This window comes from Teleopsis dalmanni, chromosome 1, assembly GCF_002237135.1.
Source record: "Teleopsis dalmanni isolate 2A chromosome 1, ASM223713v2, whole genome shotgun sequence".
Classification (NCBI taxonomy): Eukaryota; Metazoa; Arthropoda; class Insecta; order Diptera; family Diopsidae; genus Teleopsis; species Teleopsis dalmanni.
Window position 1 is genome coordinate 88263888 of NC_051846.1, and position 12223 is coordinate 88276110.

The following is a 12223-nucleotide window of genomic DNA, read 5'->3' on the forward strand; positions in this document are numbered from 1 at the left end:
ACTTCTCCTCTAAGCAAAAGTTAATCTTAAATGAGAAAGTATATTTATAAATTTAAGTAATTTCAAAAGTAATTATGAAAAAAGCAATTCTCTTTTTAGAATTTAGATGGGAAAATGAAATGTGATATACTTTTAAAAATTTATTAATGAAATCGGCAAAACATTATAAAATATATTAAAATAATTGAAACCCTAACAAAAATATTTACTCCATCTGAACATAGTATAATTCAACGTGGAGCTCCTATAATCAAAGATGAGCTTTTGACCACCTATTTTGCTAAAAATCTAATATTAACCTCTAACCACCCCGCGTATTCTTCCAGTTTAAACTTATGAGGTTTTTATATTTTTGGAAAAATCCGTTTCGCAATGAGAGAAAAGCAATTTGTGGGCGTAGAAGCATACACCGATATATCAACTGACACTTTAGACGGAACCATCTGCCTAAATGTTAAATAATTTTGATCAATTCTCATTACTTTAAATTCCACTTACATTCTTGTAAGTTTAATTGATTTGTATATAAATTTTATAAGAGTTTTAAATTAAATGGTTTAAAAGTATATAATTATATTACAAATATCAACAATACTTACGTAGCACTGGTGTTAGAGTCATTTAATCTTCGATTAAAATATTTAGTCAAAACAAATTATATACGGACTATAAAAGAACTTCGAATGTTTCCTAAGACCACTGATGATGAATACTCGAAACAGCGTTACATGGTCAGCCAAATTTTAATAAATTAACTAAATTTTTGTTCTTATCTTTGCTTTGCTATTCGAAGTCAAACTTTTAAAATAGTTTTTTTTTCATCATAAAGACACGTCACTTTCGGCATGAAAACATTAACATTAAAATATTTGAAATTTATTAAAAATACGAGTGTATGTCTTATATATAACCAATGTAATTTATATTATTTTTATTTAAAAAACCTTAACGGTATACAGAACTACATTAAAGACAAAATTATGTATATGCGTATATATGTATATTTCATAAAAAATTAATAATTGTTTATTTCACGGAAACTCGTCGTGGTTTTTTTTTTTTTGAAATATATTATTATTACACATGAAAAAAAAATTACAAAATTTTGTCGAAAAATAAATTTGTGCACATATCCACATACACATAAGTATATTTTCATTCATATATTCTAAATAATCAATATTAATTAAAAAGCATCCCTTATATCCGTATTTCTGGGGATGGCACCCTTAAACAGACGACACAAACAACCATGAAAGACAAACAGCAAACAAACTTCGGCAGTTGAGCGAAGCTGCTGCAGCATAAATTACGTGTTTCTATAGGCAACTATGTTCCCTTAAGCAGAAGCACACATACCAATCAATGCCTGAATCCTGGCCAGTAGCTCGAGCCGTGCATATCCTTCAGGCATGCGGGCTGTTCATCGCATCTGTTTGCACAACGCGCTCTACTCTGCGTTTGTATGTACTGCATGCATTCTTTTCTGAATTGTGTACATTTGAGCATAAGTCACTCAGCGTGTAAACGGGTATGTATTTTTGCCCGCCTATTGTTTTAAGCAGCATGTGAGGCGTGGCTTCGCTAAATATAAATGGCTGCGAGAGAAAACTACAGTATCAAATAAATAACTTATTAGCTCTCCCTCTCTTGGCTACTAAAAAAAGGAACAGAAAGATATAAAACATGCTTGAAGCTACTTGAATATAAAACAAAAACAATAGATTAAATATTTTGTTTTACACTGGAACTCTCTTAAAAAAGAACTCTTCTGTAAGTTTTCTCTTATATTGAACAAATTTAATGAGCAAAATATTTTCCATATTATATGCATATTTTTATTGTTGTACATTCCAAATTTCAAATAAAATTAAAACTCTTTTTTTAATATTAAAAAAAAATATGTAAAAAATAAATTTTTTTTATTATATTCCGGCTTTGTAGTGGTACTTAAAATTGCTGCTAACATAAAGCTTTCCTTTAGAAAGGTGAAAAACGCCATGGTTAATTTTTTACAACTTAACATAGTAGAGCTACTTATTGAGTTCGAATTATATTTATAATAACGTCATTACATTACACTACACTATATCATTACATTATATTATTAAAAGTTATTAAAAGATATTAAAGTTGAAGTACGAAACTTTCTTAAAACTTAAATAATATTTTTTATATTATTTTATATAATGTTTTTTTTTTTAATTTAAAAAAGAACTATTTCTAGAGTCTTTTTAATATATCAATTTTCTGTATAATAATATTGGATCCAATGAGAATCCCAGTAAATAATTCGATAATAATTGATGAAGCTTGGTAGCTTCCCGCCAATGGAATAATTAATTAATATCGCTTCAAACAAATGTGAGCATTTTTCTCTTAATCTCCGACATGTTGAAGAGAAACGGCAAAGAGCGTGCTCACCGCTTAGCAGCAGCGAATAGACACTGCCAGCTCATGGCAGACGTCTCAAACAAAATCAACAAGCAGCTAGCCAAACAGTTGCTTACATACCCTGGAGGTTTTTATGGCCAACCAGAAAATTCAGTTTCAGTCGAAAACTACCGTCTGTGGCTGCGCAAGGGCAATTCGCGTTTGCCGGTCGTTAATTTGGATTTAAGATTTGTTAAGGAAATTCTTTTCGATATTTTGGGGGTTATTTACACGCTGGCCCACACTTGAAAAGCCTTTCCTGCAGGAAAATAAACAATAAGGAACTATAATTAGTAATTGAAATAAGTAATTGAAGTAACACATCTGCGACTCGAGCAGCGACGAAAACGAGTCACAAGACTGAAACTGGAATTAAAACGCGTCTTTAATAGAAATGACGGATTTCTGTGTAATTTTCGCAGCACGCGCCAAACTTTTCAAAGAGTTTCGAAACAACGACGGCAAGTGTCTAAGGATAAACGAGTTCTGACTTTTTTCTAACGTGAAAGACATTCAAGCGATATGCAATCATTTGTTGCATGTTAACTATTATTTAAAAAAAATTATTAATATTTAAAATAAAACAATAGTTGCCTTCCACAAGTGCCAAACAAACTTAACCAACAATTTTTGTAATTGTACCTGTTCCACTAAATTAAACAAGAGTTTTGACCAAATGTGATTCACTAACTATATAAATTATTTATTATTAATATAAAACTAAAGTTGAATAAATTCAAATTATTTTTATCTTTACACACAATAATCTTTACAAAAATTATAAAATACAATAAAGTAATTAAATCAGACGGATTAAATCAATAAGCAAAATGCATATTCTTCATCGAACAAATGAACATCAATTCGAGGATCAGAAATTTATGATGGTGAGTTCTCTGACTTTATCAGTGCAAAAATAATATGACTTAAATAAAGTCCAAAACCAAATTAAATTAATGAAAAACAAAAATATAATAAAAAAAAATAAAAATTATAATTCAAATATATACACATTTTAATCTTAAAAACTATGTGACATCAGAATATATAGAGAAACAATTTTTACATTTCTTTTGTAAAATCTAATCAAATCTAATTAACGATTAACCTGTTCACACGACTTTGAATATAAGTCGATCATAAACTAAGCACTGCAGTGTTTATGAAATATCACTGGCATTCAATTCTCTTATTTTTCTACCCGTGCCTTGTTTCACGGAACGTATGATTTATAAAATTAAGAATGAACTTCAACTCTATTGAATTGTTTCAGCCCGATTTATACCGACTTATTTTTATATGTTTTTAGTATTATTTAAGCTAAGACTAAACACAGAAATGTAAGATCATAGCCCAATAATTATAATAGCAATCTTGATTTATTTTTAAATTTTGACTTTTCATCTCTATAACAAACATGTGTTAATCGGGTATTTACAGCTTGTATTCCTTAAAGGACCTAAACGGACTTTCTATAGGAAAAACACATGCAAACCTTACTAAAGACAAATTTCTAAATCAAACCATGATATTATTTGATTTTATAAGTTGTTTCATATATCATTTATTAATATCAGAGTGTTGACATATTAATCCTTTATCAATATGAATACAACTATGGCATTGACACTGACAAAGACCCTGAATATCACAACTTATAATTGTCATATCCTTACCACAGGTGATATCGCAAGCAAGTTGTTACAAAATAATATATAAAGATTTCATATATTTTATCAAAAGTTTGAAGTATAACATGGCTTTGACTTATCTTTTCGAAGCTTTATTTTGGACTGCTTGAATATAATTATTAGAAAATTGTGTGGCAAGCCACACATTCATAACACAATCAATAGTTTTCTTATTTGTTCATAACTGAGATATTTATTTGAAATAACTTTCGTACTTATCGAAAAAAATTTAAGATAGTCAAACCTAAATCTAAACTGTTCAGTTTATGTAATTTAACAGATCTTTTTTTTCTTTTAACCATGAATACTCCGACAGACTGTTAAGGAAGTACTTTCCTATGAACCTGTTTAATGGCTACTGTCCTTTAAATGTCCACACTTTGCGTTCCTTAAAAAAACTCTGATTTAATTACTTTTCATATTTTATATTCTGTTTTATGAATAAAATATTTCAAAAATATTTGCTTACAATAGATTGTATATTTGCTTTTTCAAAAATACATCCTTGATTAAGTAATCAGATATGGAGAACTAGTCTTAATCAATGAAACACAAAACAATTTAATCTCATAAAGTTAAACTATAATCAACAAATTTCATAGATGAAATAGTTATTAAAAGTTGACAGATTAAAGCTAACTATAACCTAAATCATACATATGAACTCTTCGAATTCTCTTTTATTTTACTTAACATTGGAACAAAAGTTATTAAAATTGGAGAATTCATAATCCAACACCCTATAAATGAATAAAGCAGGATTATCTATTTTTTAGCTTGAAAAGTTAACGTTCAAAAAGCACTTGTGATTGAATTGATGATCAAATTTTATTGTAATATACTGTTGGAAACTTTCTTTATAGGACATCTTGCAATACTGGATACTTTGTTACAATTTTTGATAACTTCTCGATACATAACTAATAATAGAACAGCCATAACTTGAAATGTGTTCCTTTTCAAAGCTTTGGAGTTTCAAAAATTGTCAAAAAAAAATTTCAGTGGTGACTAATCGAGTTGTCTTGTTGGCCAATTCACATAAACAAAACGTGGCACTTAAGAAAAAGTGAATATTAGACATTTGTGTTGATGATATCTGAAGTAAATAGAAATAGATCATAACTTCAAAATTTGTACAAAATATATATTCTTGTGTAAGACGTTTTATAGAACGAAATCCTGTTATACATTTGTGTTCCCGCCGTAACCCAAATTCTTGTGCCCATATCCGTGGATCGGTTTTTAAAAACAACTTATAAATTCTTTGCTTTATATCAGAAACTATTTGGGTTGGATAATGGATAGTAATCGACAATCCTCAAAGTCCTTTACTTTAAATGATGACCATTTAATGTGTTAACAAAAAATTACAAAAATTACAAACGGATTCTAAACACAAAATAAAAAAAACATAATTTTGATATTTATAGAGCTTTTGATTGGTAAATCTGGGGTAATTTTTTCAATTCAAATGCTTTTTTAATGCACTTTTAGTGCAATTTTCATTTTCTATTTTCCATTCATATATCTTGGACGAAACGTATAACACTCAAGATTACCATGAAATCACCGGTTATTTAATATGATTAACAAACAAAAATATATATAAAATATATGTATTTGTGAAAAATATAAATGTCTACTAACACGATTAAAATAATGTTAGATTACTCTAAAAATTATACATTACTCTAAAAATGTTTGGACAACAAATTTTGACAGATCGAGAGTAAATCTAAATTAAATCCAGATTTACCAATCGAAAACGCTGACTTACTTATTATCATATAATTTAAAAATTATAACTTTTCTAAAAAATAGAAAAATATATTCAGCAAATCAATTTTTACTATATTTATAACAGAACTTTAGTTATGTTTCTTATCAAATCCCACCTACAGGTCACAGTGTGAAACTTCATTCCCCATTAAGTTCCAAATATTAAATAAGCAAATTTAATATCTCTTTGGCTGTTCTTGAAATGGCAAAATAATAATAATAAATAAAAAAGTATATAGTAAAAGCATATATCATATAAGTATGTACGCATATTCAATTAATAAAGTTTCAAATACACAAATCGAATCATTCATATATTGTGAATTAAGTGTATACTAACGATATTAGAATTTCTATGAAATGATAATGAAAATATGGGAGAGGTGTGAATGACCGTTTTTCTATTTGTTAAAATGTAAACTAATATCTCAGCTGTTGGGAGACCAAATTTCTTTGAATCATAGCCAATAACTTAAAAAAATGAATGAAATTGGTTAACTATATCATATATATGCCATACAAATGAACTACTATCTTTTAATTAACTATTAGATGTCACATCTTACAACAAAGTCATATCGTTATTGGTGGAATCTTCTCTCTGCATTAGCTGATTCACACGTATTCAACTCTTTTAAAGGCGTAGACTCCAGCGTAGTGCGAATGTTTAGTTCCACTCTCAGCACACAACATTTTTTCTCGCTACTTTCTCATAAGAACTGTGTAAATTAATTTTATATATTATACAATATAGTTTATATATAATATTCAGAGTCATTGCAACTATTTGTAAACGCTGAAGATAGTGTTATGATCCGTACATCAAGAACAAAGAGAAAGATACTTACAATTTAAGATAAAACAACACATACTGCAATTGGTTTCAATGGGAAACAACAAGTTCCAGATAGTTAAGTTACATTTTTGCATAATAAAAACGAATCAATAACGACAGCGAGGGAAAAAAATAATGAATAAAACTAGAATGTTATCTGTTCAACCTATGTATTACTGCTTAAACAAAGAGTTTTTAAGCACCTCTTAAAATCAGTTTCAGTTCTTTCTCATGCAGATGAAATATGTGGACATTGTCCTTAAAAACCATGTCTCTGTTCTCAAAGTCTTATTAGGGATTTTTAGATCAATGTAGTATGTAACAACTAAATTAAATAAAGAATCTATCATTTTATCTACTATTCAATGACGAGCTGGAGATTAGGATAGGAAGAAAAAGTACTCCCAGGGGTTGCGGACAATGTACTTAATATAATATTAAAACCGCGTTCCTAAGTACAATAAGTTCGAAAAGATCGCGAGGAAGAAAAATGAAATAATATGAAAGAGTCCAACAAATGTCCAACAATTGATTGGCAGCAACGATGGATAAAAGCAAAGAATGAGGCTCAATGAGGCGTTTAACGATTTACCGGGGTTCTTATAATTACTGGTAATGATTTGCGATTTTCTCTACGTCTGTATTCTCAAAAAATTTCACATTGATTACAAGAACAAGATATAAATTTTTACTTATTTATTGTTAATATACTTGATATTTATTATGTTATTTTGCATTGGGCAGGTTAGGCATTTCTGAAATGTTGTCGCTAAAAACTTAATTAAAAATATTAATTATAACCAAATGAAATTTTACGAAATCATAAGATGAAATATGGAAACAAATGTCTATAAATAAAAAATAAATTGTTTATGTTTATAGTTGAAAAGACCAATTAACTCATTAATTTAGCCGTTATATTATTTTAAACAATTTTTTATTTTCTATTTTATTGCAATAATAAAACATTAATTCATTAAAACGCTTAAAGGTGCAAATTGATTAAAGCGTGCTGACATTTTTTTCTTGTAATTAAGTAAATAAAATACCAATAAACAGTTTTAAAAATTATTAAAAATATCCAACAGTTTTTAAGAGATCTGTAGAGATAGCCAGCAAACACTGTGTAAGGTACTGCTTAATTCCTTAGGAATATCGTCTTAGAAATTAACTTAGAAAAATAAAAACACTGGTTTTCAGCATTTATTATACATAAAGAATTCACTATTAATATGAGTATCTCAAAAATGTCAAAAATTTATTCTACTATTTTGTATAAAATTTTTTTTAGGAAATTGGTAGCGCCCAAAATGAGAGCTATTTATTCAGAAACTGTATCACTGAATGTGTTATAGTAAAGAAATAGTTCAGTATCGTGGGTTTGGCCTTACAATAGGTGGCGTAGTAATGATTTTGTAATATGCTGTCAAAGTAGTTGCTCTATAAAACCTTGGGAGAGTTAACACTGTTTGACAGGTGCAGGAAATATAACCATATTTTTCAAGAACTCGACAATAACTTATTTTATTTAAAAAATTATATAGATAATATAGTACTGATCCAAGGTTTTGATTCAAGTAACTCTCTAAGTCAGCAACACACCAAATTTAATGTTGAAGTGAAAAATTCAGAAAATTAAATTAATTAAATAAATTTAATAGAATTTTAATATAAAAATAATACTTGTCTCTGTGAAAGTGTTGTTGGACCTTTTCCAAATTATTAAATAATTTAGAAACGGTAACAAGAATCTATTGCAGATATGATGATCATATTCATTCCAAAACCAAAAAAAAGATAATAAAACTAGTTGATTTAATTACAATCATTTTCAAAATTAATTTTAAAAGGAAGTCAGAAAATTGAATTTAATAAAACATCGTTATAATACTATGTTATTGCAAAGGAACATATATTTCTAACCTCAACAATAGGAAAATTATATTATATAATATAAATTTTATATATATTAATTCAAATTTTTAAACCAAAATAAATAAATTTAACGAATTCACCTTGAATTATTGAGACGGTCCGTGAAGTATGGACCAAGCAAAACCTACGCTGGAATAATGGTAACCTGCAGCAAAGAACGTCTTTCTTGAACAAAGAACGTCTTTCTTAAGCACTTCAACACTAGTATTTTTTAGTACTGACATTAACCTATAAAATATCCATACCAATAATCAGAATACTTTAACATTTGTGTTGTATCTCAGCCATTGTTAATTGCTTTGTACTTTGTATTTCGACACAAATTCTTCTGGAAACGTCTGTTATCAAAATGTTTCCTTCTATGCTATCTTCCAATACTTTGTCTACAGCTATTCGCATTATCTTTCTCGCTTTGAATGTCAACTGATATGATCACCCAACCTATTACAAATCACAATGCTTAAGCTCTTCTGATCATTGCAATATCTGCATTTTGTAAGAACCTGAACTTCATTTTTTTTTTATACGACTTGGTAAATTATCAAAATGCTTTCATCAGAGGAGAGTTTATTCCATCAGAGAAAAAATTGTTTCCAAAAAACTGAAAGGCAAATACTTCCATGTGCTCGTACACAAAAAAATCGGCCATTATTGAATATAATATAGATGCATTGTGATGCCAGTTTAAAAGTTACAGCAGTCTGAAGTTGATCAGAGTTCACCGATCCATTCTTTGCTTTAACATGTAATTATAATTCTTCAATGAAATCCTCACTTTCATAAGAACTGAGAGGCTAAACGACAAGCACTAAACGATATCGAAAACCATAATCCGGTAAAGTTTCTTAACTATGACTATGAAAATTATAAATAAAGACAAAAAAAAGCAGTGAAAAGAAAAAAAATTATGTCACCTAAACATGCCTTAGGTGCAGGGGCAATGTTCCCCTAAAAGTGTTCCCAAATTAATGATTCATAATATGAAAATGTGCTGTTGGGTAATGCATATACCCTCAACCCAAATACCAATAAATGTTTGTAGTGCCAATCTTGTGCAATAATGGAAAAAAGATTACCTATTAAAAAGTAACTAAAAGTGATATAATAATATATATGGAGCGGTACTTTATTTATTAGAAACAATGAAACAATTAATTGAACTGTTCTTTGAACCGCCAGCCCCAGCTCTTGGCTATGGCTTTTCGATCCGAATGTAAATAGTAACATTAGATTTCGGAGAATTTTTATTACTGCAATAGTGGGTGTAGTTCCGTATGCAAAGTGTACTCTGTAATTTAAGTATCGATCACTTCATTTCCCTGTCAACTAAAATCACTGTTAAACGTAAATCATTTCAATTTGACTGACATGCAAATTTAAAGCCAAATTATACCCAAGGATCGCACTCAAACGTACGAGGATAATTTAGTTCCCTACATGCAAGCAAATTGAGAAAAACGTTTTATTGCTTCAACGTTTTTTCGATCAAAACTGACATTCCGTATAAAGAAGGTTGATTACGCACAAAAATTGCATGTAGATACGTTTTCTTCATATAAACAATAATATAAATTCGGTTCAATATTATAGCCTTATAAGAAAGTTTCGTTCAATAACGAACTTGAAACATGAAAATTAAAGTAATTATCTTTTACTTTGATTTGTCTATTAAAATATTTTCATGGTGAAAAGATACGAATAATTAAAATTAAGTTGAACAAAAATGAATTTTTAAAAAGTAATACATACCATGTTTCCACTGCAGATAAAATGAGTTGTTAATCAAATTAGAATTTAGCCGTTTCCATTCACATATGTTGATTATATGTTGATTATTGCATGTGAAAGTACTTGTATGTGTCAGAAAATTCTATTAAAGTTCTAGAAGACCTTCTGTTTGTTTACATTTCAATTGTAAGCAGATGATATTTAGTCTTATATTAGTCTTATTTTTTTCTTTCAAAGTTATAATAAAACAAGAGCAAGTCTGGTTGAAATAAATTGGCATCAATTTTAAAATATATTAAATGATTTTTTTGACATATGTTTTTGTTATGTTGTGAGGAATATAATATATAAAAATTGTAAACACTAAAAATTAAATAATTTAAATAAAAGAAAACAAAATGAATATTAGAAGAGCAATGGCAAGCATTTTTATTTTATATATTTAAATTAATTTACTTATTTATGTATTTGAATTTATTAGTTAATGAAATGCTTATATAATTTTAAAGGATGATTGGAGTTTTGCAACATATTTCCTGTGAGCATTTACAATAGACTGATTTTTCAATTTGTCAGCATTAAAACTTAAGACGTAAAAATATTTGCGGATTATACCTAACTGTTAAGATTTTAAGAGTATTGTTGTGGTTTCGCATGTTTTCTTTCGTAAATTGCGAGTATTTTTTTGCTACTCTGAAGGAAAAAAATACGACTACTGTTAGTAGAAATTAATTATTTCATTAAGCGAATTCAGCATATTTGATATATGAACTCATTTGAGGACTCACTGTTTACTGACTTCTTAGAAGGAATAAAAAATGGATCCATGAGAAATGGATTATTGTTTAAAACGGCAGTGATCTTAGCGATAAAAGATATGGTTTAGTATAATATATCACAAATAGTTCAACAATTTTCTAATTTAATGGATCTAATTAGCTTTCTCCTAACTTAATGGATCTAATTCGCTATTATTAATTTCATTTTGTTTTTAAAGTAATAGCTCGAATCTATGAAAAGTAGATTTGTTTATCATAAACGCATGTGACAAATATTTTAAATTACAATTTTAAGTTACACTAAGAAATTTAACGTTAATACGAGCGCATATAAGATAAAAAAAAATAAAATTAAATAAAAAGTATATTCACCATAAATTATGGCAATGGGAGACAAAAAAAAAGAAAAAAACTAAAAAAAACTAGTCAAATCGTTTGATAACCTGTTCTGAGTGTATCAATTCCCACCCCCATTCAATTAGCCAAATTATACGGTTGCTTATTTTTTGTTCTCGGAAACTATGGAATTTTAAGACAACCTGAAATAGAGCAAAACAAAACTCGCAAACAAAAGTCATCGCCCACAAACAACATCATCATTATCATCATAATCGCACAGACATACAAAACAATAAAAACAGAGAAAAAACACAAAATATAACACAATATATGCCATATATGCGATATATACGATATATGCGATATATGCGAAATATGCGATGCCAAGAAGTCATCGAATTTATTTGCGTGATGCGTTGCCAAAATATAATTTATGAGTGTCGAACGCATACAATTTGCGTGCGGTGGAGTCTGTGCACAAAACCGTCTAAACTCCTCATTTCGTCGAATTTGAGAAGTACGAAATTCCCACAAATCTAAATTCCTTTAATAAAAACATAATTAGTTTGAAGCTCTTCTTCGGAGCGTAATTGTCGCCTAATTGTTTTATGGCTTCGTATCAGCTTTTACTCAGGAATTTTCAAGTTCATGAATTAAATTAAAGTTTTATTTAGTTTTTTAGTGATATAAAAATTTCCAAATTA

General features: G+C 28.3%; 1 protein-coding gene across 2 annotated transcripts in view; it reads left to right on the forward strand.

The window, feature by feature from the left end:
- The first annotated feature begins 3220 nt into the window (after positions 1 to 3220).
- LOC119669824 (transcription factor AP-2-epsilon) overlaps positions 3221 to 12223 on the forward strand; it is a 49067-nt gene continuing 40064 nt past the window's right edge. For both annotated transcript variants that reach the window (XM_038079852.1, XM_038079853.1), the window contains exon 1: positions 3221 to 3320. In XM_038079852.1, the coding sequence (XP_037935780.1) occupies positions 3264 to 3320 (57 nt within the window). In that variant the 5' untranslated portion in view covers positions 3221 to 3263. The remainder of the gene's footprint in view (positions 3321 to 12223) is intronic.